Here is a 26,263-nt window from a genome sequence, read left to right as displayed (position 1 = left end):
GGGTTTAAAATATACAAATCTTACAGGAATTTATTCAAATAACTCAGTCTGAACCAATTTTATTTCAGGATAAAGGATGTTTTAAAGTCTACACAGCTCTTAATATCATTGGCAATAGATTAAAGACTGCCTATTTGAACATTTTAATCCTCATAAGAAGCAGACATTATTCTTAGCATACATAACTGTATCTGAGCACTACAGCATCATGAGGTAGAATTAAAAATTTGCCTCAAAAATCAGGTTTGTCCAAATGGGTTATTGTTATCCTGAGCTCTGTGATATGGAGGTGGTTGGAAAGTTGTGGGTTTAGATCTTTGGAGCTTTTGTTCTGGGAAGGAGTTTCAGGGCAAGTTATTAATCACAAAGGTTCCGTTATTGTTTCTAATCTAGTATAAGTAGCACTACACTAGGACTGGTTAAAACACTGATCAGAATTGGGGCGGGGGGAATAGGTTAAGAGGCCTGAGAATTCCTGTTTCCTTGAATTATTTCCAGAAGGACTTTTTTTTTTTTTTTTTTTTCTCCCTGAAACTGTTGTGATATCCCAAAGTTTATATGGAAATACTGCTTTTAAAATCTTGAAAAAGGCATTTTTTAAGGCTTTGTAAAATCTGGAATGGAAAGAGAGAAGATGTTCTAAACGATTCTGTGTGGTACCATGTGATGCCTCTGCAGAAGAAAAGTGAGCTAGGGGTCAGTTTCCTAGTTAGCACAGGAATTAAGCCGCTACCTTTAATATCCTATACTAAGCACAAACCAGCCTCTAAAGGAAGTCTTTGCATCAGCACCACAAATCTGCTTCTAATGTATGAGTCAATGTTTCCAAATACACTTGCTGGTGGTAAATTTGACATTTGTATTTTCTCCTTTTTAAAAAACGTGAATATTTTACTGACCACTAGGGCGTTCAGATTCCAGAAGAATTTGTTTCACGTATGTGACACATCAATTGCCTTACTCCATGAAATTAACTCTGCTTGATTACATCTCAAAGAGCTTGTACAGTTAGAATAAATTAAGCACAACCCTGTGCTTTTGAAGCAAGAATGCAATGAATTGACAACCCTGAACTTCTAGGTTTCCATGGATCTCTTATAACCTAGCAGATTAAGCTCACATACTGTATTATTAATATTAAAATATATTTGTTTCTATAGCAACTTCTGTGGTGCTACAGAGTACTCTGAAATCACATTAAATTGCAGTACAGTCTAGTATCTCAATAGCTGTTCCCAATATAGTGATTCTGAACTGCTTACCTGAGTAAACAAGGTTTAAATCAATACTTAATCTATTGCAGATTTCTCACTGATCCCTGTTGACCTCAACAATTTGCATAGTTGCTGCCAGCTGATCAGCAATTTCTTTAAATGTCCAGATATCAAGGCCCTTTTTATTATTATTTTTTGTGACATTTAATTGCATATCCTCAGCTATTCAAATAGGTTGGGAAGGAACAGTAGGACAAGTTGCCAGGGGAGCAAGAGGTCATGACAAGGAGACGGACAATGAGAATATATTATCAGAAGATAAGTAAATTCTCAGTGGGGAATTTTAAATACAGAACTTCCAGTGATCATAGATGGGTCTTTTTAACCCCTATATGAATAATAAAATCTCAAACTCATCATATTATCCGTGTCTTATCATCAGTTTGACAGTTTTTTAAACACAAAAGTAAGACTAGGGCTCATGAGGTGCAACCTTTTCAATGTTAATCCCTTACTTCTGAAGACCCTCAGAAAGTATATCCCTGTCTTGTTTCATGGGTCTATACCATTACCTTGAAATATAATTTAAGTCACACCTTTATATGGGTGAAAAAAGGGTCATAATGTGAGCAATGGGGTTAAAATAAGAAAATACTGTTTGTGACAGAGATCCAGAAGGCTATCTGCAAATGTTTGTTCCACATTTGGTGGATTTTGTAAATCCATACTACTTAGTTTTTATTGCTTTCCAGTACTCCGGCAGATTTCATTAAATTTGTAGTAAACTTCTTTCTCTGAGGCTTGCTGGGGAGGCATTTTGTTTTTGCAGTTTCTCTAGAAATATAATGAGAAATAGGACATTTCCAAATTTACTGTAGTTGTTAAAATATCAATTTTAATGAGTGAATTCCTAGCCACCCCCTTTCTGTAATTCAAGGCAGAATTTAACAGGGAGTTTCTCAATGTTTAGGCACCCAGCAATATTATTCTCACTGCATGACAACGACTTTTGAATCAAAAGTCAAGGGTTCTGTGCTGACTTAACTGCAGAAACAAAGGCCACTCACATTTCAGTTTGTTAATGAACTGGAACATTGTTATGTTTTTTCTTCAATACTTCTGCAAAATATCTTCGTCATCAGGGATCTATCAGTAGAGAGAACTTTCCACCTTTAGGATTTCTAGAGAACTTGACATTTGTGCTCTACACAGAGGAGATGTAGCAGTTCAAAGGGGCAGGGTTACCTTAGCTGTGGAAATTCTTGGTCCCAGCCTTCACAGGGCTTGTGTACTCATTCAAATATCTGGGATATGCAGAAATTAGGATGGATACTGTCTAACCCGTCACCTTGAGCATCCTGGATACTTAACTCAGGTAAAACTTCCCTGGGAGACTGCATTTCCAAAAGGACTACAGCCAGGCATAGCTTCTGAGCTTCCCCCTATCAGGCCCTGTCTAAGACATTAGTGGAAGAGGAGGTGCAGCAACTTTTTCAAAACAGAAATTACTGTGGCCTGATCCAAAGACCATCTAATATGTTGTAGCTGTTGCTTTGGACTTTGCCTGGAATTTTAAAATACACTTGATGCATTTTATTTCTTTAATACGGCACTAAAGAAATTCAGTCTTCTTAATTGTCCTCTTTGCTTTATAGAATATTCTTATATGAGGAGACCATAGAGTTTCTTTCTCAGACAAAAAGTGTAAGAAAAAGTAAATGTATGTTTAAACTGATTTTTGTAACAGTGCTAGAAAACCTCAGCACATTTATTTGTCATTCATTCCATTTTTCAGAGAGGGCTTGATTTGAGTAATACCATGAAACTTGTGAGCAGAGCTTTAATTCCTGGAGGAAATGCTTTATAGTCCTATTCTCGTTTAACTCATTGGGATGCAGTCTCCAGGGTTCCATGGAGTAATGTGCAGAAAAATGTCACCTGAGTCCCATGTGAGCTTAAAGAGCACAATAGGAAGGGAGTCAAAATGTGTCTCTGATGAGAAGAGGATGGCATGAGCTACAAGAACCATTACTTGAGTGTACTGACTGCTCACAGGAAGGTGAGGAAAATGTTTCCATGACAAGGACTGATGGCAGGAATCAATGTGTTTTTTGTAGCAAATAAGCAGGACCAAGTCCCTTTTTACCCTGTGACCTTAGGCTGGTCTTGGGGACTTTCATGTCCTCCATTCCTGCAGCCTTGCAGTGGAGGGACTGCCCCTTCTGTGCCATAGCTCAGATTTATGCTGTGGGGTCCCTCTGTGTCTTCACTGGGGTGACTGGGAAACAGTCAGCTAGAAGGACCCCCTGGCATATATTCAGGTGAAGGGAAGTCACCTTTTAGTGCAAGTTAGATATGAACACTTGGAAATATAAGATGTGTTTTACAGGGTCTCAAATATTCTACTAGTTTTCAGATAGACATATATGGGCATTAGTGGTTAAAATAAACCCATCAAAACCAGCATAACTGTTCTTTCTATTATCTATTTACAGCAACCACTATTTTTTGCTATTTATTCTGCCACTTTAGACAAATACTGTTCTGAAGGTAAATGCCTAATGACATGTTCAATTTAAGTGCTGATTCCCACCAACAATAAAAAGTAATGTGCTACCCTGAATGCTAATAATTTTTAATGCTTTTATGCATAACTATATGAATCACCAAGATTTATACTCATAATAAAATTCTGGAAGTGAAAGTAATGAGGAAGTAATAGACTAAAGTAGGAGACTCTATATTTTCTGATATATTTGTCAGCAAATCATGTACAATATGGCACAAAATATTATTGGATTATTACTTATTCAAAAAAGCTGTCTTGCTAAAGAAAGGTAGATAGAGCAATTTAAAAAAAAAAAAAAGTGAATTAAAGTTTATGAGCTGCAATGCTCCTCAGTTAAACTGAATTGCTTCCACCAAAATGGGTACCAACTAAGGATCTATTCAAGTATGTATTGCATTATTTACTTTTTTTTTATTTAATTAAAAAAATAGGTGCATTCTTTCACATTTTACAATTTTATGTAAGCTATACATGACAATGACATTATTTTTGCTGTTAAATTACTCTCACTGAATTTCTGATAACGTCCTTAAAAGTTAAGTGTCCCTATCCACTTATACGCATGGAAGGCTCCTGGCACTTTCTATACTTCTGGTAGTATTAGACCTTGTGTCCTGGCAAAATTCCATGTTAAGTCCTAAAGTATGCCTGATCTCATGTTCTGATTTATTCTGGAGTACTTGTGCACTCCCAAATCTGTGATCTCCTTTAGTCTGAGTTTAATTACAGTCAATATTACTATCAGCGTGTTATGGGAGGATTTCAGCCTTCTAGATGCAACGTCACACCCTTGGTAAGAAAATTAATTACCACAGCAGATGTATAAACTCTTCTGCCCACTGTGGGATTGAGCTAGGTGTGTCCCTTGACTTCTCCATTTCCCCTCCCATCATTTAGATGTGCTATCCATTAATGCCATAAACATCTCAAGGCAGAAAGTGGGTTTGAACTGCTTAGTTCAGGAGGAACTTAATCCCTTTAAATACTACTTAAATATAAATAAAAGTAATAAACTCTTGGCAGCAGGCTGCTGGTAGACTGCTGCATATCCATGATGATTAATATTGTCCCATTGCTTCCTTGAAGCTGCCTCCCCCGAGTCCCTGCCTGTTGGCACTTGGCCAGGAGCAGTCACAGCCAGTCACGCTGTCTTCTCACAGTCTGGGTGCAGCACTCAGGCTCAGCACCCAAAAGCTGAGAAGACCAAAACTGGAGGCAGAGAAGGTGTGTGATAGCTGGGAGATGTGTACGTGTTGCAAAAAACACTCTTTCTACAAAGGCATTTTGGTGTGGGCTCACAGCAGTGGTCACTGGGCTAGACCCTGATGCCTGGGCCTGTGGGCAGGCGGGGTCATTCCACCTGGAAACCTGGTGCTTCCATGTGCATTGTAGAGCTACGTTGCTTTCAGTCTGACACCTTCCAGTGTCAGCCCAAGTAAATGTTGCACATTTTCATGTAGAATATAATCCTAAAAGTTTTAGGTTGGGTCTTTTAAAAGGCTTTTGAAGTTAGATGACAAGAGGTGTGTGTAAGTATGTGGCTTTGCTGAAACTAGAGCAGTAACTTATGACTGTTTACACATTCAACTGCTATTTTGTTCAGGTTTGTATGAACGGGGTTTTGTAACAATTACAGAAATTATGTTTTATTTTATGCTTCTTTTGAATATCAGTGGGACAAAGCTGAAAAGAAGCTACAGAAGACAGTGACCTCCTTGAGAATAAAAATCAGAACTAAAGCCATATTCAAAATTATTCTGACTTTATGGAATCAGATGTTCATTCCCCTGCAGGAGTCTTTTGCAGTTCAACAAATGTCTTGAAACTCGGGGAGGTGTTTGATTTGTGAATTTGTGATATTTCCCTGGATTAAATAAGTTTGTTTAATAAGTTAATAAGTTTTTAATTGTTTCTGTTTCAATTAAAATTATTGATACATTTGATTTTTTAAAATCTTTTTATGACATGCATGTTTGTGTTCCTCAGATGAATGGGAGGCCCCTGCAGTACATTTTCCCTCATGCAAGGCTCAAACTACTGAGAGACCCAAAGGATCACACGGTTTCAGGTAAAAAACCAACAGCCTTCTAGAATACATGATAATTAATTTGATTAGCATGAAACATGCAAAAGATTTGCAGTATTACAGATAGTTCCTGTGTCATATGCAGTAGGAAATTTAGTGGTGATTTCAAATCTTGCTAGTTTGTTACAACAGAAAGCAGCAGTGCAGATGAAAGGTCTCAACACCTGTTTAAGATCCATTAGCTATTCAGACATTAAAATCAGAGGGAAAATCTGTTGTGTTACACATATGAGCAATCTGTTGTGCCATTGCTTTTTATATAACTCTATGTTCTCTGTATGAGAAGTTTCTATAAAATAGGCTTGTTCAGGTGCTCAACATGTACAGAAATGGGAATTTTGTTCTTTCTGTACTGAAACTATTCTACAGAGGGGATAGCAGAACAATCAGATCCCATTTTTCTGTCATATCTTCACGTGGAGACATTTTGCACAGGACTTCAAATTTCTTATCATTTTCCTAATGCTAACTCAAATGTTTGTGTAAGTCTGAGTCTACTTGCAAAGGATATGAAAATGGCAAAGGTTATATTCATTCACTGCCCAGACTGTGAGCAGGAACACAATGGGATGTTGTCATGTTATCCAATTGTAAAATTGCAGCTTTAAGCAGCCTGGTCTAGTGTGAGGTGACCCTGCCCATGCAGGGGGGTTGGAACTAAATGATCTTTAAGGTCTCTTCAAACCTAAACCATTCTGTGATTCTGTGAAAACGCATCCAGTTACAAGATCTAGCACAGGTGAGGTTTGTTTAGGCTTTTGGAATTGCACTCTTTCTCACATATAATAGTGATAAGGAACAGAAAGGTTTATTTAATGTGCTCTTTTTCTTCTTTCAGAAGTACATGCCTTAAGTGGTTTGGTCGTGGAGCTGTCAGGCTTTCTTTTAACTTATCTAAAAAATTCTTAGTAGTGTGTGCCAAAGGCTGCTTCTGTGTAGAACTAATTACCAACTGCCAGCATAGGTGTTCCCTTGAGCATTAAGTAGAAAGTGGCACAAACTTACTTGAATTGCTAAATATTGTTTTCACAGGGTTTCTGCCAGTAAAATCTAGATCATTTCCACCCCCGGTATCCACCTCACATTTAGGGTGTTAAATGAGTGTTCTGTATATTGTGAGGTATTTAGTTGCTAGTCAGTGTAACACCCAGTGGTGATTTCAGGATTCAGAAAGACTCCTGGGGTCTGGCTGTTGCGGCAACCTCCACCACCCCAGGCCCTTGCAATCCATAGGAGCTCTGTGATGCCCTAGTGGAGATCTTTGCTCTGTGAGGTAATGAGTAATGCTGTGATCTGACCCGCTGTCTTATTCAGCAAGTGGGATTACAACCACACAATTGTGTATAGCTCAGGATTTAATGTTACTGAAGGCCTGCTCTGCTATGCAAGTTGCTTACCCTTGTGCAATGTAAAATACCTATTCCAAATTCACTATGAGCTCTCGTGCTTGCAACCACAGCAATATACTGTCCATCAGGATAAATATCTTGTAACTTATGACTGGAAAACCAAGGTGTAGATACTGACTTCCCATTTACACAGAATCACGGAATTGGTCTGATTGGAAAAGACCTTTAAGATCATCAAGTCCAACCATTAACCTAACTCTACTGAGCACTCTACCAGTGCTAAACCATATTCCTAAGCACCACATCTACAAATATTTTAAACACCTCCAGGGATGGTGATTCAACCACCTTTCTGGGCAGCCTCTTCCAGTGTTTGGTGAAGAAATTTCTTGTAATATCCAATCTAAACCACCCCTAGTGCAACTTAGAGGCCATTTGCTCTTCTGTTGCTTGTTACCAGGGAGAAGAGACAATATGCTAACATGAGATTTGCTACAGCATGAGATCACACATGTTCAAAAATATTCACTCAGGATTCTGCAAAGGTTTCATAGCCCACACTGGGATTGCTAAATTCTAATTGACTAAGCAAGCTTGGCTTAGTGTCTATGAGCTGCAGTAATACTTTTGGTTTTTAGTCAAGATACACATTTGGAGGCCTGCACAAACCTACTTCTATATGATATACATACAGATTTCCCTGCAAATATGAAAAGGCTTAAATGAATATTGTACAGAAAAGAGTAAAAAGTGGAACAGACTACCAATAGGAGGGACCTGAGCAGGAAGAAATCATTGTATTTTTCACTCCTTGTACATCTTTGAACTACTGTGACTCCTTGACTTTGTACCTCCCTTTCTCTCCCTCTCTCAATATCTGAAGGACTGAAGTACACAGAAACTCTGTTTAAATCCACAGTGCTTTCTGCTTAGCCTTCAGCTTTCCAAATGGCTTCACCCATAGCCACGCACATGGTTTTCATTCACATTTTATAAAGAATTCATTTTTTATTAACCTTTATCTGCAAACTAATCTCTCTCTCTCTCTGTCTCTCTCTCACTCTCTCTCTATCTATCTATCTGTCTATCTGTCTTTGTTTATTAATTAGGCAATGGCTATTAAGCAGAGTCTGACTCAGAAATCTGTTATATAGCAAAAGTTACATAAAATATAATTAAATTGAGGAATGTTTACTCTTATACCACTGCAGATACCTCACTGCAAGATTATTGGATATTAATCTAGATGCTATGGTTTGTTGGCTGGCTGGTTTATCTTTCTTTGTTTCTTCTCTCACATTCTTTTTGTTGCTCTCCTTTTCTTTCTCTACCTCTTTCTACTTCTCCTACTCTCTCTTTTTCCCTTTCTTATGAAAAGGACCAAAATTAGGTGTTGAGCCATTCCATTTAACTGTTTGCCTTATACTTTGGATTTGACAGATAGACCACTCGGTGGATAAGAGATTGGCTGCATGGCCACACCCAGAGAGTTGTGGTCAATGTCTCAATGTCCAAATGGAGGCAGGTGACAAGTGGTGTCCCTCAGGGGTCAGTATTGGGACCAGTGCTGTTTAACATCTTTGTTGGAGACACAGACAGTGAGATTGAGTGTACCCTCAGCAAGTTTGCTGATGATATCAAGCTGTGTGGTGTGGTTGACACCCAAGAGGGAAGGGATGCCATCCAGAGGGACATTGACAGGCTAGAGAGGTGGGCTAGTGCCAACCTCATGAAGTTCAACAAGGCCAAGTGCAGGGTCCTGCACCTGGGTCGGCACAACCCCAGGCACAAATACAGGCTGGGGGTAGAGTGGCTGGAGAGCAGTCCTGAGGAGAAGGACTTGGGAGTGGTAGTTGATGAGATGCTCAACATGAGCCACCAGTGTGTGCTGGAGCCCAGAGAGCAACTGCATCCTGGGCTGCATCAAAAGAAGTGTGGCCAGCAGGGCCAGGGAGGTGATTCTGTCCCTCTGCTCTGCTCTGGTGAGATCCCACCTGGAATACTGAGACGGCCTGGATTTAATAACCCAGGAAGGTTGGAACTGGACCCCCTTGCTTTCTAAGCTCCTGCTGCAATAGAGGAGCCTGGGTGCAGCTGGATCCAGTCCTGTATGTGTCACAACTCAGACTGGGCAGCCCAGGGAGATTAGGACTGAACCCCCTTGCTTTCTAGACTTCCTTCAGAGAGGAGCCTATGTGCAGCTGGGCCCAAAATCCTTCTCTCAGACCTCATCTTTTCCCAGAGAGAGTTAATGTATGATGGTCCGAGTACAAGCTCGACCATCCAATACCCCTTGATCAGATTAAGGTGTAGCGACACACTAGGTCTGTTTATAACAAATAACACATTTATTACACTAGTAGGAGTTAATACTGAGCAACCTGAACAAAACCGCTCGCATATATATACATTAAGTAAGGAAAAGGGGATGAGAAGGAAAAGGTGAGAGGAAGAGGCAGGCAGAAGGAGAGCGATAAAGTGAGAGATATAAAGAGGACAGGAAAATCACCAGTCCTGATTCCAGCGACATTGGTCCAGCCAACGAGGGAGGTTCGGTGTCCATGGTCAGTGTAGATGAAACTCCCGAAGCCCACCATTGCAGCCCCCTATTTTATAGGCCTAGAATCTTGATTTCACAAGGAGTACCTGTGATTGAGCCATACATGTGTGAGCCGCTGGAGTGGACCTCTGCCCCCTCCACCCCTCATCGTTGTTATCTCAATTGTTGTCGTTATCTCATCTATGCAGGCCTGAGGCCTATGCAGGCCATTACTGCAGTCTCCATCCTCCCAGGCAGGCCTTTTGGGATGCATATGAGCAGGGGCTACAATGGGGTTCCGATACCGTTTCCCAAAGTAGGTCTGAAGGGCTGGTCCCTCACAAATACTGTGTACAGTTCTGGTGCCCTCAGCACAAGAAAGATATAGACCTGTTGGAGAAGGTCCAGAGAAAGGCCACCAAGATGATCAAAGGCCTGGAGCAGCTCTGCTGTGAAGACAGGCTGAGAGAGTTGAGGCTGTTCAGCCTAGAGTAGAGAAAGCTCCGGGGAGACCTTATAGCAGCCTTCCAGTACTTGAAAGGGGCCTACAGGAAAGCTGGGCAGGGGCTTTTCATCAGAGAAGATAGTGATAGGACAAGGGGTAATGGTTTTAAATGGAGAGAGGGGAGATTTAGGTTAGATATTAGGAAGAAACTCTTCACTATAAAGGTGATGAGGAACTGGAATGGGTTGCCTAGGTAGGTGTTGATGCCCCATCTCTGGAGCTTTTTAAGGCCAGGTTGGATGAGGTTTTGTGCCACCTGGTCTAGTGGTAGGGTTCCCTGTTCATGGCAGGGGGGTTGGAACTTGCTGATCTTTAAGGTCCTTTCCAACCTTAATAATTCTATGAGTCTACTTGTGTAGGCACAAGAGCTTATGTGAAAAAAAACAACAGCCCGCAACAAACCTTACGTGGGGAGTCAGATCTCTCCCAGTGAACAGCAGTCACTGGGTGGCAATGGGAATCTCTGTTGCAACCACCCTTGCAGTAGCATCTTCAGCTGTATCAGAGAAGACTCCCTTGACTTATGTTGTGTTTCTGGTTTCTAATAAGTCATCTGGCCCATGGTCCTGTGTGACCACCACGGCAGCAGCCATTGTTTCTGATTATCTTACAGTATGTACAAAGATCCTCTGCCTTAGCTATGCACACAAGCCTGTTCTATATAATCATTTCTACACATGTAAGAACCATCTCTACTGATTATATAAACGATCTACGTGCAGTTTGATCAGTACAACAGGAGGGGCTGCCTGGAGAGATGCCTGAGACTGACAGGCTATCTCAGGGAATTAATAAACACATCTTACGGATACAAATAGTGTATCATTTAACTGGTGTGTGCACAGCAGGACTTATCTGGGGAAATCTTCCAAACTGTCCAAAATTTCTATTTGGAGAGCTCCTGAGACTGTTACTGGCTGCTTTGCTGGGAAGCTGGCCAGCGGTTCGGCCCATCACCTCATCTCACTGAGGAATTCCTTGGCCAGCCTGAGCATTAATGACTCATACTTGGTACACAACTATACCACAGCTGTAACTATAAAGGTAAGCTTGCATTTCATCCCAGTATCACCATTATTAATTTTAATTCTGTAGATCTAATTGCACATATTCTGTAGTGGAAGTTACTGCCCGATTATGGATGCAGAAATTGTCACATAATGAATATCAATAATAAGAGTAGTTCCAAATAATTTAAAGTTCAGCCTGTATTGCTATGTATTATGTGTACATGCATTTTGTTTATTTGCTTTCTTGATTAATGAAAACTGGCTCTGAAGTACGGATGCCTTCAATGTCTCTTACATAATCTGGCATAATTTTGCACACAAAACACTTACTGCAAATTTTAGCATGTGAATGAGTTGTTTAAGGAACAAGGAACTGGGCCAAAATTGTGATGGCAAGGATAGTAACTCAGAATGAAAAATAAATGTATAGCTGCTAGCTGGCATCTCAACTGAAGTTTCTGGTTTCTCTATCAGATGCCATCATCTAGGACTCACAACTCCTTTTTCCAGTGTATGCGATGTCCCCTCCTCAGGAAATGCTGATAGATAGGAAAGAATTGCCAAGATTTTTCTCTGCAAAAATTTACAAATAATTTGCAGCAAATTAAGGAAAAGAAGAAACATTTGCCATCTTTGTTATGCTGAGGTGCCAGAGCAATGATGGCAGTGATGAGGGAATGATAATGTAGCAGAATTTAATGCTCCAGAAACTCTTTTCACTGAGAATCTCATGTTCCTTTTAGATCTTTTAGCACAGCACCAGAAGCACTGCTTTATACTGCCACAGTTATATCTGAAAAAGTGAACAGAAGACATAGCTATTGAATGTAATTAAAACATTGGCAATACCCCTGGGAATGTTGCAAAAATAAAAACTTAGTGGTTTTCCTGCTTAGAAAACATGTCTATAGGTATAATGAGTGCATCTAAGTCACAGGTAATTTTTGCTGCTTTGCCTCATGTAGTCTGAGTCACAAGTAATTCTTTCCTTTCCAAATGCTGGGTATTCTGTGTTTCCAGGGAGCAAAATGTACCTTTGAGCAGGCAGATAGTCCATCATGTGGAGCATCCTCTTAAATTCTGCCAAAAAAATAAAAGGCAGAGAAACCATTCAGAAAAGGCTATGAACTTAATAGTAGAGTAAGGAAGAGAATTAGTCCATGGGCAGAAGTCTGTGTCTCCAATCTTCACTTCAGCAGTGATGTCAGTGAAACTGCAGAGAGGATGACACGGCAGCTGTAACATTGTACACACGTCAGAGATGCCTCATACTCTCCCTAAGGGTTATTAACTCCTTCACACAGCACTACACCTCTGCAGTGTGCCAGCTCATGGAGTACTTATCCCAAGAGACAGGAAGAGAATTTGGAGTTTTCCTCTATCAAGCCCTCACTGTTATACATAGTCTCCAAATAAGTAACTATATGTATTTCGGGTTCTTTCACCTACAAGTTCAACACATTCAGTTCTTTCAGCAAAATACTGAAGTTCAATGAGTATGTGATTATTAATCAATTAAAAAACACATTCAATATACTCACAGTATGTGTTGTATGTGATATAGTAGTCAAGCACAGAGGTTGAGAAGTGTAACCTAACTCCTCTTGTCCTAATTTCTTAGAGGATTACTTATCCTATTTCTTTGGTTTAATGTTGTGAAGAACAGAGATAATACTTTGCACAAAAACCCAGTACCCTTCTCTAACACTCACTTGTCACTAGGGAAGGATTTAATCCCTGATTAATGGCCATAATTCCCTCAAACACTGTCCCCTTATCAGAGACCTGGCAGAGAAGGTAAAACCCCATAAACAGAAAGGGACACAGCTGTTACAGCCAGGCAATGTTAGAGGTTTTCCAGTGGAGTCATATGGCAGTACATGACGACAGGAATGGAAATAAAGGTATGGACAGGTGTCAGTGTCTTAATAGCAATTAAGATACAATTGCTTACCATTATTACCATTCAGCCTTTTGAAATAAAAGGAAAAAGACCACAAATATTTTTTTTTTCTTTTATAGAAACATTTTTTAGAGATACAGACCATGTATTCCACATTTACATGACTTCTCTCTACATTAACTTGATATGAGAAGCACTATGTGAATTTAAAATGCTTTCCATGAACTCTATTTGGCTGTTTAGTTGTTTATGCATTTTTCAGCATATGAACATCTGTTGAAGGATGTCTAATGAGATCTTAAGATGAGTGGAGGTAATTCAGAGGGCAGTGTGTCTATTGGTTATAAAGGTCAAATTTGCTTTCATAGCTCTCACGCAGAAAAGGCTGCAGAACCAGATCAGTGCAACACTGAATGTTAGAGATAAACCAGGACCCAGGTTCCTGAGGAAAACCAAGAGGAAAGCAGGGACGTAAGAATTAGATTCACAGAAGCCAAATCAGAAATCTGTTTTGTACATAACTAATACATATCAGCCTATTCTCCTGAGGAACTAGAAGATGAGACATTCATGATGTATATCATTGGTGAGACAATTTCTCAAGGACATTAGAGAAAGTTAATAATGCAGAAATATCAGTTTAAGGTTTCACTTTGCAGATGAGGCATAAATTGTCTTAATGACTCTCAGAGCAAGATGAAGACCCTGTGCTTCCTGCTCTGCATACTGGCTATCATAAACGTGCATAGGTTAATAATTACATTGAATGAGGCAGTTACAAAGGGCAATTGTCTCTTTCACAAAAAAACCCTGCATTTTGAAGGGTTAATTTGAACGAACAGCAAGCTGACTAGTAAATTACTATGCACTTAATTAATATATTTTTTTTCTTTTGCAATAGTTGAATTATTATAAGAAATACTAATTTTGTGTGTGAACAGCAAACAAATATGTTACAAATAAGATTTGACTTGCTTAGTAATACAAGATTTATACCTATTCTTTAAAAAAGAACAACAACAAAAAAAAAAGTATCAAGTCCCCACTTTAAAACATGGAAAAATTGTTTTTCTATGCTGCTTCCTTCTTTATTATTATTTTTAAAAAAAATTATTGATATTTTATTACCAACCTAAGTTGGGTACAATAGGAGGAAGGCACTTTATTGTTAAAAGACTTGAGTTTAGATCCAATTTAGGTGAGAAATTATTTCACAAAAATCACACAGAATCACCAAGGCTGGAAAAGACCTCTTAAGATCAAGTCCAGCCTATATTTGATACAGTTACTAACCTCATTCATTCACTAGTGACTGATGTTATCAGGGAAAGAGCATGTGCAATGAACTGAAGGTCTCAACATGTGTTTTAGTGGACAGTTCCTATTTCCAAACACAAAGCAAGCCTTTATGCACAGTTTGAATGGCTGTAAGAAATGAATTGTCAAATAGCCACACAGTTCTTCCTGGGGACAGTCTGAACAGCTGCTCTGTGATACCTCTTCTGAGAATAAGCCGTAAGATTCTGTCTGCGCTGTTGCCAGCTTCAAATCTTTTCCAAGCGATAAGTCACAAGTTAATTTGATACTGTGCTCAGTGTTTCCCCCACCTTACCCTCAGTACAAGAAGGATCTTGACAAATGGAAGTACAGCAGAGGACCACGGAGGTGGCTGGGGCTGGAGAACTTGCCCTGAGAACAGAAGCTGAGGGACAGGACTTGTTCAGCCTGAAGGGGAGACAGCTTCTGGGAAGACTTAATATCAGCCATCCCATGCCAGTTAGAAGCTTGTCAACAAGGTGGAGCCAGGCTCTTCACAGTGATACATGGCAGGAGGATGAGAGGATATGGGCATAAGTTTAAGAAGAAGTTAATACTAGATATAAATAAAGTATTTTCTCCCAATACATGTTACTATTAAGATGTGTAAATCTAAGGTATATTGTGACTTACTTAAAAGTCCTTTAATTTTAGAATGGAAAAGAGAGTGTATGTGGTTAGATACAAGCCTTCTCAATAAATAAAGCTGTATGAGCAAGAACAGTATGACAAAGAAGGGAGAAAAATTCAGAACACATGGAGAAGGGCACAGATTGTTTTGACTAATGCAGTCCTGACAGGAAGGCCAAGGCTAAATGGTCTTTCTAGCCTTTGCTAAAAAGTGTCGAGGTACTCTAGGGTCTAAGTTTACAGTGAATAAGATCACTATGTCTGCATTTATGAAAATGTTTAAAAACCAGTATCACCATTGGCATATCTTACTTTAGGATAGCAACAGAGCCCCACACAGGTAGCATGGACTCCTGTCCAGTAGATCAGAGGATGGAGTGATGTTTCTGTTTACTCTGAACTCTGTCCTCCAGTTTGCCAATTTCAAAAGGAATTTAGTATATTATTTGTTCTTCCCCAGTATTAGCACCATGATTACTGTAGAAGTAATGCAAAACGAAGGAGATTAATGCGTTTCTTGCTTCCTTCTTAGCATAAATGAATGTTGGACAGGTTTACACAGAATCTTGTATGAGATTTTTAGCAGGTGTAAATCATCCCTGCTTATTAAAGATAGTGAAATTTCTCCAAATTCATTAAACATAACAACAGTTTTACTAGGTCAGACATAAGGTTTGTTCAACCCTTCACTGGGGCTTTGACAAGGTATTTAAGAATGTAAGGCTAGGTGCACTGTTCTCACACTTTGTGAAGCAGTGATTGCTTCTTTGCATTTAATGCACAACTAGTCTTTTTCCAGAGGCTTGTTTGTTCATTATGTTCTAGCCAACACATGCACCTATATAAGTTATATATTGTATTACATTATATCCTATCATATTTCCATACATTTTCTCATTGATTCTTAAATACCAAAGGTGATATGGATGGGACAGTTCAAAACTAACATTTTAAACGGTGAAGTTCAGCAGTAGGTGGAATCTATCGAACCATTGATGTCTATCAGTAAACAGATTAATCTCAGTGTCTACAACTATTACATAGATTTAAAGCTACAGTCTACCACAGATGGCACCACAGATTCTGATGTGAGAGATCATCCAAAGGAAGAGGGCTGTATTTTGGTTTTGATTAGGTATGATGTGATAAGTGCTCCAGGATGCTAATTTATAAAACACTTTGTGATCCTTCAGGATGATAACCAGTGTGCAAATCAGCATGAAGCAGATTTGCAGCTGGTATAAATCAATGCTCTGCTATTAAAACAACTGTAATGTATTTTAATTTCATTAGCTCAAGATTTGGCCTCATGTACATTTTATGCTTTATTGCGCCAATGGCCAAGAAGTGGAATAACTGAGTAGGCTTAACCATGTTTCTACGAAACAACTTTATTTACGCTAATTTTGTTTACAAAGTGCCAAAACAATTCTCCTGAGCGCTGTCTTGACAGTGTTGTACCTATTTAGACAACCAAGCTTTGAAATAGATCATCATATTATGTATTCCACTGTATTGTGTAGGAATAATACTGCAAGTAAAAATTTAGCCTGGATTTTATGATACACACTACTTTTCCTGCTGCTTTCCAAGGTTGTGGTGTAACTTGTTTTTGTTTGCTTTGTCATCCTTCCTTTCCGTCTGTTCTCCAGACTTTCCAGATTGCTTTATCACAGCTATGATGTCTAAATAAATAGCTTGCATTTCTTCATGGGGCTTTTCAGGCTGAACTCTCCATGGAGAAGTAATTGTTTTTTCCTGGCTGATAATTCTGTTTCATATAGACAATGGGACATGGTGTAAAATTGTTCCAGCAGATAAGGGCCTACCCACACCCTAGCATATGTCTGGTCTAGATAAGGTTGGAGGAGTAATGGGGAGATAATGTCCAGTAAATAAACACAAGAGGAAGCTCTGTTCTGTTCCTGTTCACACCAAATAGAGTTGGAAAACTTCACATTGTTTGATTTGATGGATGTATTCTCACTGCTGTAACATGGTATTTTGGCACACTGCAAAATCTTTCATGCCTGATGTCTCATTTTCATTCTTTATCCTCATGCATTTTTCTAATTGCTACCATTGCTGGCCCCAAAATAGGTCACCCTTTTGTGTCCTTGTCGTGATTCAGCCTTTTGTAGTTTCTTTTTATTTTGTTTTTGCAAGTATTGTTAGAAAGTGATGAAAACCACAGTTAAATGTGATTCTTTTCTTCCCTCGGTGATATGTCTGTGTCTTGGCTCATGGATCTGAAACAAAACACTTAATGTTTATTTTGAGGTTTAAGCATATCTTCCATTTCAAACTACTCAGAGATATGTGCTGTAGCCCTCACCAAAGCTTTGCAGTTTAAGCCTATTTAAAGATTTCCCATTTTACTTCTGTATAGCTACAACTTCAAAGTACATAACATCCAAAGGTGGCAAAATAGCCATGGTTTTAGAAAAACTGTGATTTTTAACAACCATCTTGAAGGGTATGCTCTTATGCTTTTAGAAATCCAAATCAGTAGCATTTTTGAAATATGTTTCTCAAGAATTAACTCACCTGAAAGTCTATTAAAAATTCATATTTATCTATTTCTAGCTGTGACAAGAGTCAGCTACTGATGCTCATACTTACAGTTTCCTATTCCAATTTGCACAAATTCATGTGTGATTACTGAAAATCTCTTGGACATTCTAATTGCTTCTTTACTTTTTTTGCTCATCTAATTAGACAGACAAATGGTTTCATACTTTGAAAAATTAGCCCAGAGGAATATTTGTTTGAGTTAGTACATGAACAATGTTTGCACAGAGCTTCTGGGTCACATGCTTACATGTTCATGCCTGTGTTAAGTTGTTGCTACTGTATGTGACTTACCTAATAATTAACCACTATAAGTCTGTGCATTTAGTGATGGAATTCTATTTACTTTTATAAGAGAAAACATCCCTGGAAAATAAATTTCCACCTATATAGAAAGGAAGGACCCCAAAGACCAGCAAAAACCTGCTATGCCTTGAATTACTGTTTCCCTCCTCTCTTTCTTTTCTTTCTTCTTTTTTTTTTTTTTTTAACTTGTAACTTCTGTAAGGGTTTATTGACATTTGTTTGGAAAGAGAAGTCTAATAATTACTTAAATGCTGAAATAGTTCCAGGAAATCTAGGCTGTTTATACTCTTAATGGCTGCAGTGGACATGCTCAGCTTAGTAGTGAAAAGATGGTAAGATTTCTTGAACTTTCTTGTGACCAGAGCAAAAGCCAACAGATTGGCATGGTCATTATTATCTTCATAATGGAAAAAACTGACCAAATTGTAATTGCAGAGCTCAGATTATGTTCAGCATACTCCAGCAACATAAATTATTGTGTAACAGCTGGGTTATGTTTCCAGTCTTTCTGCTATGTTGTTACTGTAACAAAACAAAATATGGAAGGTAACACGATTTCATAGTCGTCTGAGATACACTGAGCTACACAAGATCAGAATAAAGAAGTTTCATTTGACACGGAAGTACCAAATGTTCCAACTATGGAAAACTGAATGATGATATTTTTAAAATACTTTTGCAGTGATTCTTGCCAGGTGGTGGAATTTATTACTGTCAAGTTGCTAGTCACTACTCAAATATACTTTTGTATATATGTGTGTGTGTGTCTAAAATGAATATACACCACTGAAACAGTTTTTGGATGGCTGGAAAGATAGGAAATGACAAGTAAAATGTCCTTTTGAAAGCCACAAAACAGATTAATTGCCAAAAATAATAATAATATATATATGTATATATTGACCACTCAATTTTATTAATGTTTTTCTCAAAGTATGGATTTTTCTTTAAAGGAGCTTTTCCTTTTTCTGGCACTTGAAATCTTTGTCAAAGCTGCTAAATGTGTATTTTCAGCTACGTAAGTCAGTGGCTCACAAGTTAACTGTAATGACTTAATATCCATATTTGTTTGTTTATCAAAGTTTAAAACCAATTCAGTTGCATGATCTATCTTCACGGAATCATAGAATTATTGAGGCTGGAAAAGACCTCTGAAATCATCAAGTCCAACCTATGACCTAACACCACCACGTCGGCTAGACCATGGCACTTCCAGTCTTTCCTTAAACACCTCCAGGGATGGTGATTCCACCACTTCCCTGGCAGTCCATTCCAATGTCTGATCACCCTTTCCATGAGAAGTGCTTCCTGATATCCAACCTAAACCGCCCCTGGCACAGCTTGAGGCCATACCCTCTCATCCTGCCACTAATTGCCTGGGAGAAGAGCCCAACCCCCACCTGACTACAACCTCCTTCAGGTAGTTGTAGAGTGTCATAAGGTCCCCCCCTGAGTCTCCTCTTCTCCAGGCTAAACAACCCCAGCTCCCTCAGCCTCTCCTCCTAAGACTTTGCCTCTAGTTCCTTCACCAGCCTTGTTGCTCTCCTCTGGACCTGCTCCAGCACCTCAATATCCTTCATGAAGTGAGGGGCTCAGAACTGTACACAGTACTCGAGGTGAGGCCTCACCAGTGCTGTGGGGATAATTACATCCCTACTCCTGCTGGCCACACTATTCCTGGTACAAGCCAGGATGCCATTGGCCTTCTGGGCCACCTGGGCACACTGCTGGCTCATGTTCAACCGGCTGTCAACCAGTACTCTCAGTTCCCTCTCTGCTGGGCTGCTCTCCAGCCCCTCCTCCCCTAGTCTGTAGTGCTGCATGGGGTTATTGTGGCCAAAGTGCAGAACCCTGCACTTGGTCTTGTTGAAGCTCATACCAAAGTTTAGCATTAGGCTTTTTGGGTTTGGAGGCCATTTTTGCATAGCATGTTGCATCTTCAGGCTTTAGTTAAAATTAGGTTGGAGTGTAGAATTACAGCCTTGTGAGATCAGTATAAAGACTTGCAATTAATTAATGGTCTTCTAGCTTTTAAGCATCCTAAAAATTATTAAATGTATAAAATTCCCTTTGAAGAGATGTTTTCCTGAATATATTTTGAATAAAAATGAATAGTTATATTTTAAAAAGGTGCCCTCTCTCACTTAAAGCACAGTGATTCACTCTTTGATGTTTAACTGGTCCTGGGTCTTCTAAGGAAGAAAACAGTAGTTCATTCATCTGAAAATCTAAAATTGAAAGATGAATGTCTGTTTATATTGAATTAGTCTGAGAGATGGAAATTAAGACTTACAGATTTAAAAAATAATAATAAAGGCAAAAAGGTCTGAGAGAGCATATGATTTATGATATTTTTAAACTATCTGCATGCAAGGTGATAAATTTGGCAAAGTCATTGCAAATAGAAGTAGTAAACTGAGTATTTTCAATAGATACAGTATAAACAGGTTTGAAATCCTATCCTCACATGAGAAAATATAGCAACATGCAAGCAATATTTCTGTGTCAGCCAGAATAGTGCACTTGAAGCTCATTGGGCAAGAATTAATTCCTTCTGACTGCCAGGAATTTAATGTTTTTCTAATTTAAGTTAAAATGTTACTTCTAGTAATGTTTTTGCAACATAACAATTAAATACAATTTTCTCATTTAGTACAAACAGATCAAATTAAATTAAAATACCCCCTGATTTGGCCAGCAACAAGAACATGTGCAAACACACCCCCTCCCCTCCCCCTCCTCCCCACTCTGGCTGTCACTTAGCAAGCGTGCTTCTACTTAATACTAGTCAGTCATATGTTTGACTCTAAAACCTGCAAATATATAATCACAAGTCTTTTCAAGATGTCTAGGAATTAAAATCTTTATATAGTGCATATATATAGATATAAAGTATATTTGTATACATGGAAAATAACTTATTATAATCAAGTGTTTTGTCCACCTGTTTATATGATAAACCACCTCTCTGCCATTCTGTTCCCATTAATCAGAGGTAGAGATACCAGTATAGTGTATCATGACAAAACCCTGACCTTATAGACTTACTCCCCTAGGTAAAAGACAAGCATCCATTCCTACTGTTACATTGAGAAGTCCATATGTTGAGTGTGTGGGCTAAGAGCAAGTAACTGGGTTCTTGTTTGTGTGTGTTGTAGACTAAGAATAGTTGTTTATTGGTTTTGTTGAGCTTAATAGTTCCCAGCTGTGAGCATCAGACCTGTAACAATGAGTATTTCAATAGTACTTGATCAGAAGTCTTCTGATAAACATGCAGAGCAATCACATGAATTTCTAAGTCCTAAGGATGGACTAAAGTAAAAGTGCTTTTATAGGACTATGTGTTCATTTATGCAATGAGGTGCTTATCTTTTTAAGGACTATTTTTCAACTTTCGTAAAGTACATTTAGACCCATCTTTAGAATGGTGGGTTTGCTTTCCCTATCAGGTCAAGAAAAATGAACTTGTTAAATTTAAAATTTGCACTGAAATAAGGTGATTAAATTAAATAACAGTACAGTCTGTTCCAATTGCTCTGAAAAATTATCCTGCTGAAAAAAAAAAATCTCAAAATTTCCTATAGCACAGTCCCAGGGTACCAATATAGCCACTGTTTAAAGTACAGCATTCTTTCTGTATATCCAATCCTTTGTGTTAGAAATCAGCCATGCAGGAATATGTTTAGTTAATCAGTTATTATCCAGACCATGTTTATCATTAAAGGAATATTAACTACCATGATGGATATATCTTGTAGCAGAAATTTAATTGTATTCTCCATGCCTGTAATTAGCTTGGGTATTTAGGTGGTATTGTTTTATTTCTATTATATATGTCTTTACATTTTTTGGAGGGTCCCCCCTCAAGCTGAAATAGTGTTACTTTTTACATTCTTAACTTGCTGTTAAAACAGGGAGAGACAGCTGTTCACTTGCCTTGTTAAAAAAAAGGCTTAAAAAAGATTTACATTCTTTTGTATTATTACATTCCTTTGCATAACATTTGCATTTACTTCATATTCCCAGGTGTATAGTCTTACAACTTTCTTAAAAATTATGCTCAGAGCTTAAAATTAAAAAAAAAAAAGAAAATAATACGAAAAAAAAGAATACAAATGTGTAGAGAAGGGCTAAATTGCCTAAATCTTTTAGCAAAAATGTCAAGAAACTTAATAGAAAATTTCATGCTAGCATCTGAGTATTCATAACTCTTGCTGAAGCTACCTAGACATGCCTGCACAGTTTTTCATAACGGGTTTTTGAACTGGGCAAAAGAAACCCCACAAAAATAAATTTGAGAGGACAGACTTGCCATATCAAATCTTTGTAAAATTGTAACGTACAGATCTATTGTAGATGTTGACATAGAGTTGAGTTTACATATTCTCTAAATCTTTTTATCTGTTCCTAAAATATCAAGGCTAAATATCGCCACTTAGATACAACAAAAATATAGACTCTGAAATGGTTTTATGTGACAGAACTGAACTTTATCTCAGATTTGGATATAAATATAATCTAGAGGTGAGTTATGTTCCACACATGCACACAGAACTCCTACCTGTATTCCTAGTAGTACCATACCAATCTCAATTTCTCCTGTTACTCACTATGTTAGAGAAACAGGAAAAGATCTGGGCTGCAAAGAGTGTTAATCATCCTTTGTACAAACTCAAGTTCTATCACACCATTTATCACACACTAGCCCTCAGCCATATAATGGCTTATTCCCAGATTATTTATCTCTGAAACTCATCCTTGACCATCATCCAACACCGAAATGGTTCACTAGAAGTTCCGTATACTGATGACACATTACCTGGACATCCTGTCACTGAATCCCCACACAAATTGTTACAAGAAGTCACGAAATGTGGAATTATTACCATCTCCCCAAAACTGATCTGTACGCAACTTCTGAGGTGCCACCAGCCCCCACCACTAGTTGTGTGGTTGAACTTCTTGCATGCTCTAGCAACACATACTGCTTGATTTATATAGAGGTTTGTTCATCTCAGAACATTAAATATACCTATGTACACTAATTGCAATGCTGTAACTGTAAGAACAGTCCTATATGTTTCCTTTTAATTCCTCAGCATTTGTTTTCCTTGGTTACTCTCACCCACCTGTTTTATGTGCATTAGAGGAACACTCCCCGTTGTTATAGGCTGGTGGAATGAGCTGTTTCCATGTTAAGTAATTCCCGCTAAAACCCTGAAGTCATGAGTCAACCGTGCCCTTCCTTACCTTTATATTGTGCTGTACAGGATCCGTGCATGTATCTGAACACCAGGCGTGTGTTCAGATGCTTTTTCTGGGAAATGTCCAATATGCAATAGGGATAGAAAAACTAGTGGGAACTTCCTTTGCCAGAAACCCTTCTGAAACAGACTCAGGGCTGTCTTTCCAAACACTACAGCATTGTGAGGAAAAACATTTATCTAAAAAGATCCATCTTTGCAAAGAGGCTGTGTCGTGAGCTTTCTTTAGCTGATAAGTCTAATCACTCAGCAGGTTTGGCTTATTAAGTTAATAAATTGAAAATTAATTATTTAGTCATTGCAATGAAGATGGGAAAATCAGCCTTTACATTCCCAGAACAAAGTATGACTAATCTCATATGAAATTTACTTTGTCCTCAAAGAACAAATATGTTTTTCTTGTATCGGAAGTATTATTTAAAAAGCAAGATAGTATGAAAAATTGGCAATGTAGAAGATTAGCTTTATGAGGCTGTTTTTTTCTTTTCACTCTCATTGTTCTATACATAAAGGAGGTTAGTGATCTTCTTGTCTCCAGCTTAAATAATCGGTGATCACAATGTTTTCATCTCTGCAATTTTTTTAAAAAGGAGAATATATTTTAGATTTAATGATGCTTTACACAGGCCAGTTGTAGGCTTTTTCCATTCTGATAATTTGTATTTCCTTTGATGTAAAAGATGTCAATTAAAAATAAATATTTAAGGAAAATAATAGCATCTGCAAAATACAGATTCATGTAAATCTACAAGCTTTGCTGGTGGAGTTCAGTGATCTCTGTCTGTCTCCATATTTATGTGATTCTAAAACCTCAGCTACTATAATTTTTTAGCTAAATTGCATGCATGTTTTAGGCATATGATAAAGCTATCCTTTGGATCCACACTTCACATGGATTTCTAGCAATTTAATGCATTTTAATTAATACTGCAGATTAGTATTTGCTTGAAATAGTTTTGCTATGCAAGTACTCCCTTGCAGTACAGTAAGACTGTCAGGAGAACATAAGATTGGCCTCACCTTGAGTACTGTGTGCACAATATAAAAAGAGCATCAAGATATTGGAGAGTGTCCAAAGGAGAGTCACGAGGGTGCTGGAGAGTCTGTAAAGGATGATTTATGAGAAGGTCACTTGGGTTGTTCAGCTTGGAGAGGAGGATGCTGAGGGGTGACCTCACTGCAGTCTATGGCTTCCTCAGGAGGGGAAGGGAAGAGGCAGGTATTGATCTCTTCACTCCTGTGACCAATGCCAGGACTTGGGGAAATGGCAGGAAGCTGAATCAGGGGAGGTTTAGGTTAGATGTCAGGAAAATGTTTTTCACCCAGAGGGTGGTTGAGCACTGGAACAAGCTCCCCAGGGAAGTGGTCACAACACCAAGCCTGCCTGCGTTCAAGAAGTGTTTAGATGACACTCTCAGCCACGTGGTGTGATTCTTGAGTTGCCCTACACAGGGTGTTGGACTTGGTGATCCTGATGGGTCCCTTCCAACTCAGCATATTCTACAATTCTATTATTCAACATAATTTTTAGTGAATCAGTTATTTATGTTTTGTCAGTTATACAGTAGTTACTCAACAAGATCTTCTCCTTTACTGACACACTTTTACCCTACATCAGGTTTTTGGGAAAGTAGCAGATAGAACTGCAGTTAACCTAAATCTCCAACCATAGCCAGAAGTTTTGGTGACATCTTTCAGTAACCTCTAATGAGTTATTATCTTTCTTTCTTTCATTCTTTCTTTCCAGTGAATTATTCATTGCCTCATCTCTGTTTACAGTTTTCTTTTTCTTTTCATCACAGGCAACGGACTCGGAATCAGAGTTGTAGGTGGGAAAGAAATTCCAGGAAGCAGTGGGGAAATTGGAGCTTACATTGCCAAGATCTTGCCCGGAGGCAATGCAGAGCAGACAGGAAAGCTGGTAGAAGGTAAGATAAATGCATTATCCAAAAAAATGGAACCATGGGAGTGTGATGAGTTCAGTAGTTATTTACAATATACATTCTCTCTTGCACAACAGGTGTAATCTTGTGCAAAGAGTGAGGGGCATCTGAGAGCCCCTCTAAACCTCCATGAGTCTTAAAGCAGAAAAGGGCTGATAAAAGGTTGTTTTGTGACTTCTATAACCAGAGAGAATTGCCATAATGAGCAGTATTATGGCATAGCTTCAGTAAAGTGCCCACATGCTGTCTGTGCTGGGGGTGAGCCAATATGGCTAGAGTCCAACCATGGACATATATCATTAACATCTTTTGTAGAACTTTAATCTGTCTTGATCATCTAAGCATCCATGTTAGGGATTACTCAGAGTTCTTGGTTGCACAGGTAAAATGGATCACAGATCCAGTTCTCTCTCAGTTACATGCACTTTTTTTTAATTTCCTAAAGTCAGACTTGACTGAATGTATCTGACCTAACTTTAGTTTTCCAGTGTAAAATAGTCATCCAACCTGCCTCAACAGGCAACAGAGAAAAAGAAGCATCCACAGAAAGGTAATGAATTTCATCTACCATAGACCTCTATTTCAAGAACTGAGAGTGTCTTCCTCATTTAATTTTCTTTAAGTAGACTGCATTAGACTACACGTCTTCCTTTAGGTAACTAAAGCTAGATTATTCATTCCATTTTCTAGGATGATTAAAAATGTGATAATTCAGTCTAATTATTTCTTTCTGCTCATAATCACATAAATTGTCCCTTCTCTGTATAACTGTTTTTTCTTTCCTTTTTTTCATTAGAATATCTGTATGAAGCTGAGATGTCAATCTCTCCATAGACAAAAATATAATACATTTTTTTCTAATTCATTCAACTAATTATTTGTATTTCTCTAATAGAAGCAGATATGCAGAAATAACAACAAAAGAAACAAGATAAGCAGGAAGAATAATTCTCCCAGGCAGAATTCAATCACATAAATTTTCTGAGTAGTAAACATCTAACAAAAGTAATGATTAAATCAAAAGTACTTTGCAGATTGAAAAGCTGAGTAACTTGAT

General features: G+C 38.4%; 1 protein-coding gene across 1 annotated transcript in view; it reads left to right on the top strand.

The window, feature by feature from the left end:
• PCLO (piccolo presynaptic cytomatrix protein) overlaps positions 1 to 26,263 on the top strand; it is a 350,197-nt gene that overhangs the window by 211,349 nt on the left and 112,585 nt on the right. Inside the window, exons 10-11 of the mRNA XM_051622973.1 lie at positions 5,770 to 5,851; positions 25,066 to 25,191. Coding sequence (XP_051478933.1) covers positions 5,770 to 5,851; positions 25,066 to 25,191 — 208 coding nt within the window. The remainder of the gene's footprint in view (positions 1 to 5,769; positions 5,852 to 25,065; positions 25,192 to 26,263) is intronic.

This window comes from Apus apus, chromosome 1 (assembly GCF_020740795.1).
Source record: "Apus apus isolate bApuApu2 chromosome 1, bApuApu2.pri.cur, whole genome shotgun sequence".
Lineage (NCBI taxonomy): Eukaryota > Metazoa > Chordata > Aves > Apodiformes > Apodidae > Apus > Apus apus.
This window is presented reverse-complemented; position numbering and strand designations above follow the sequence as displayed.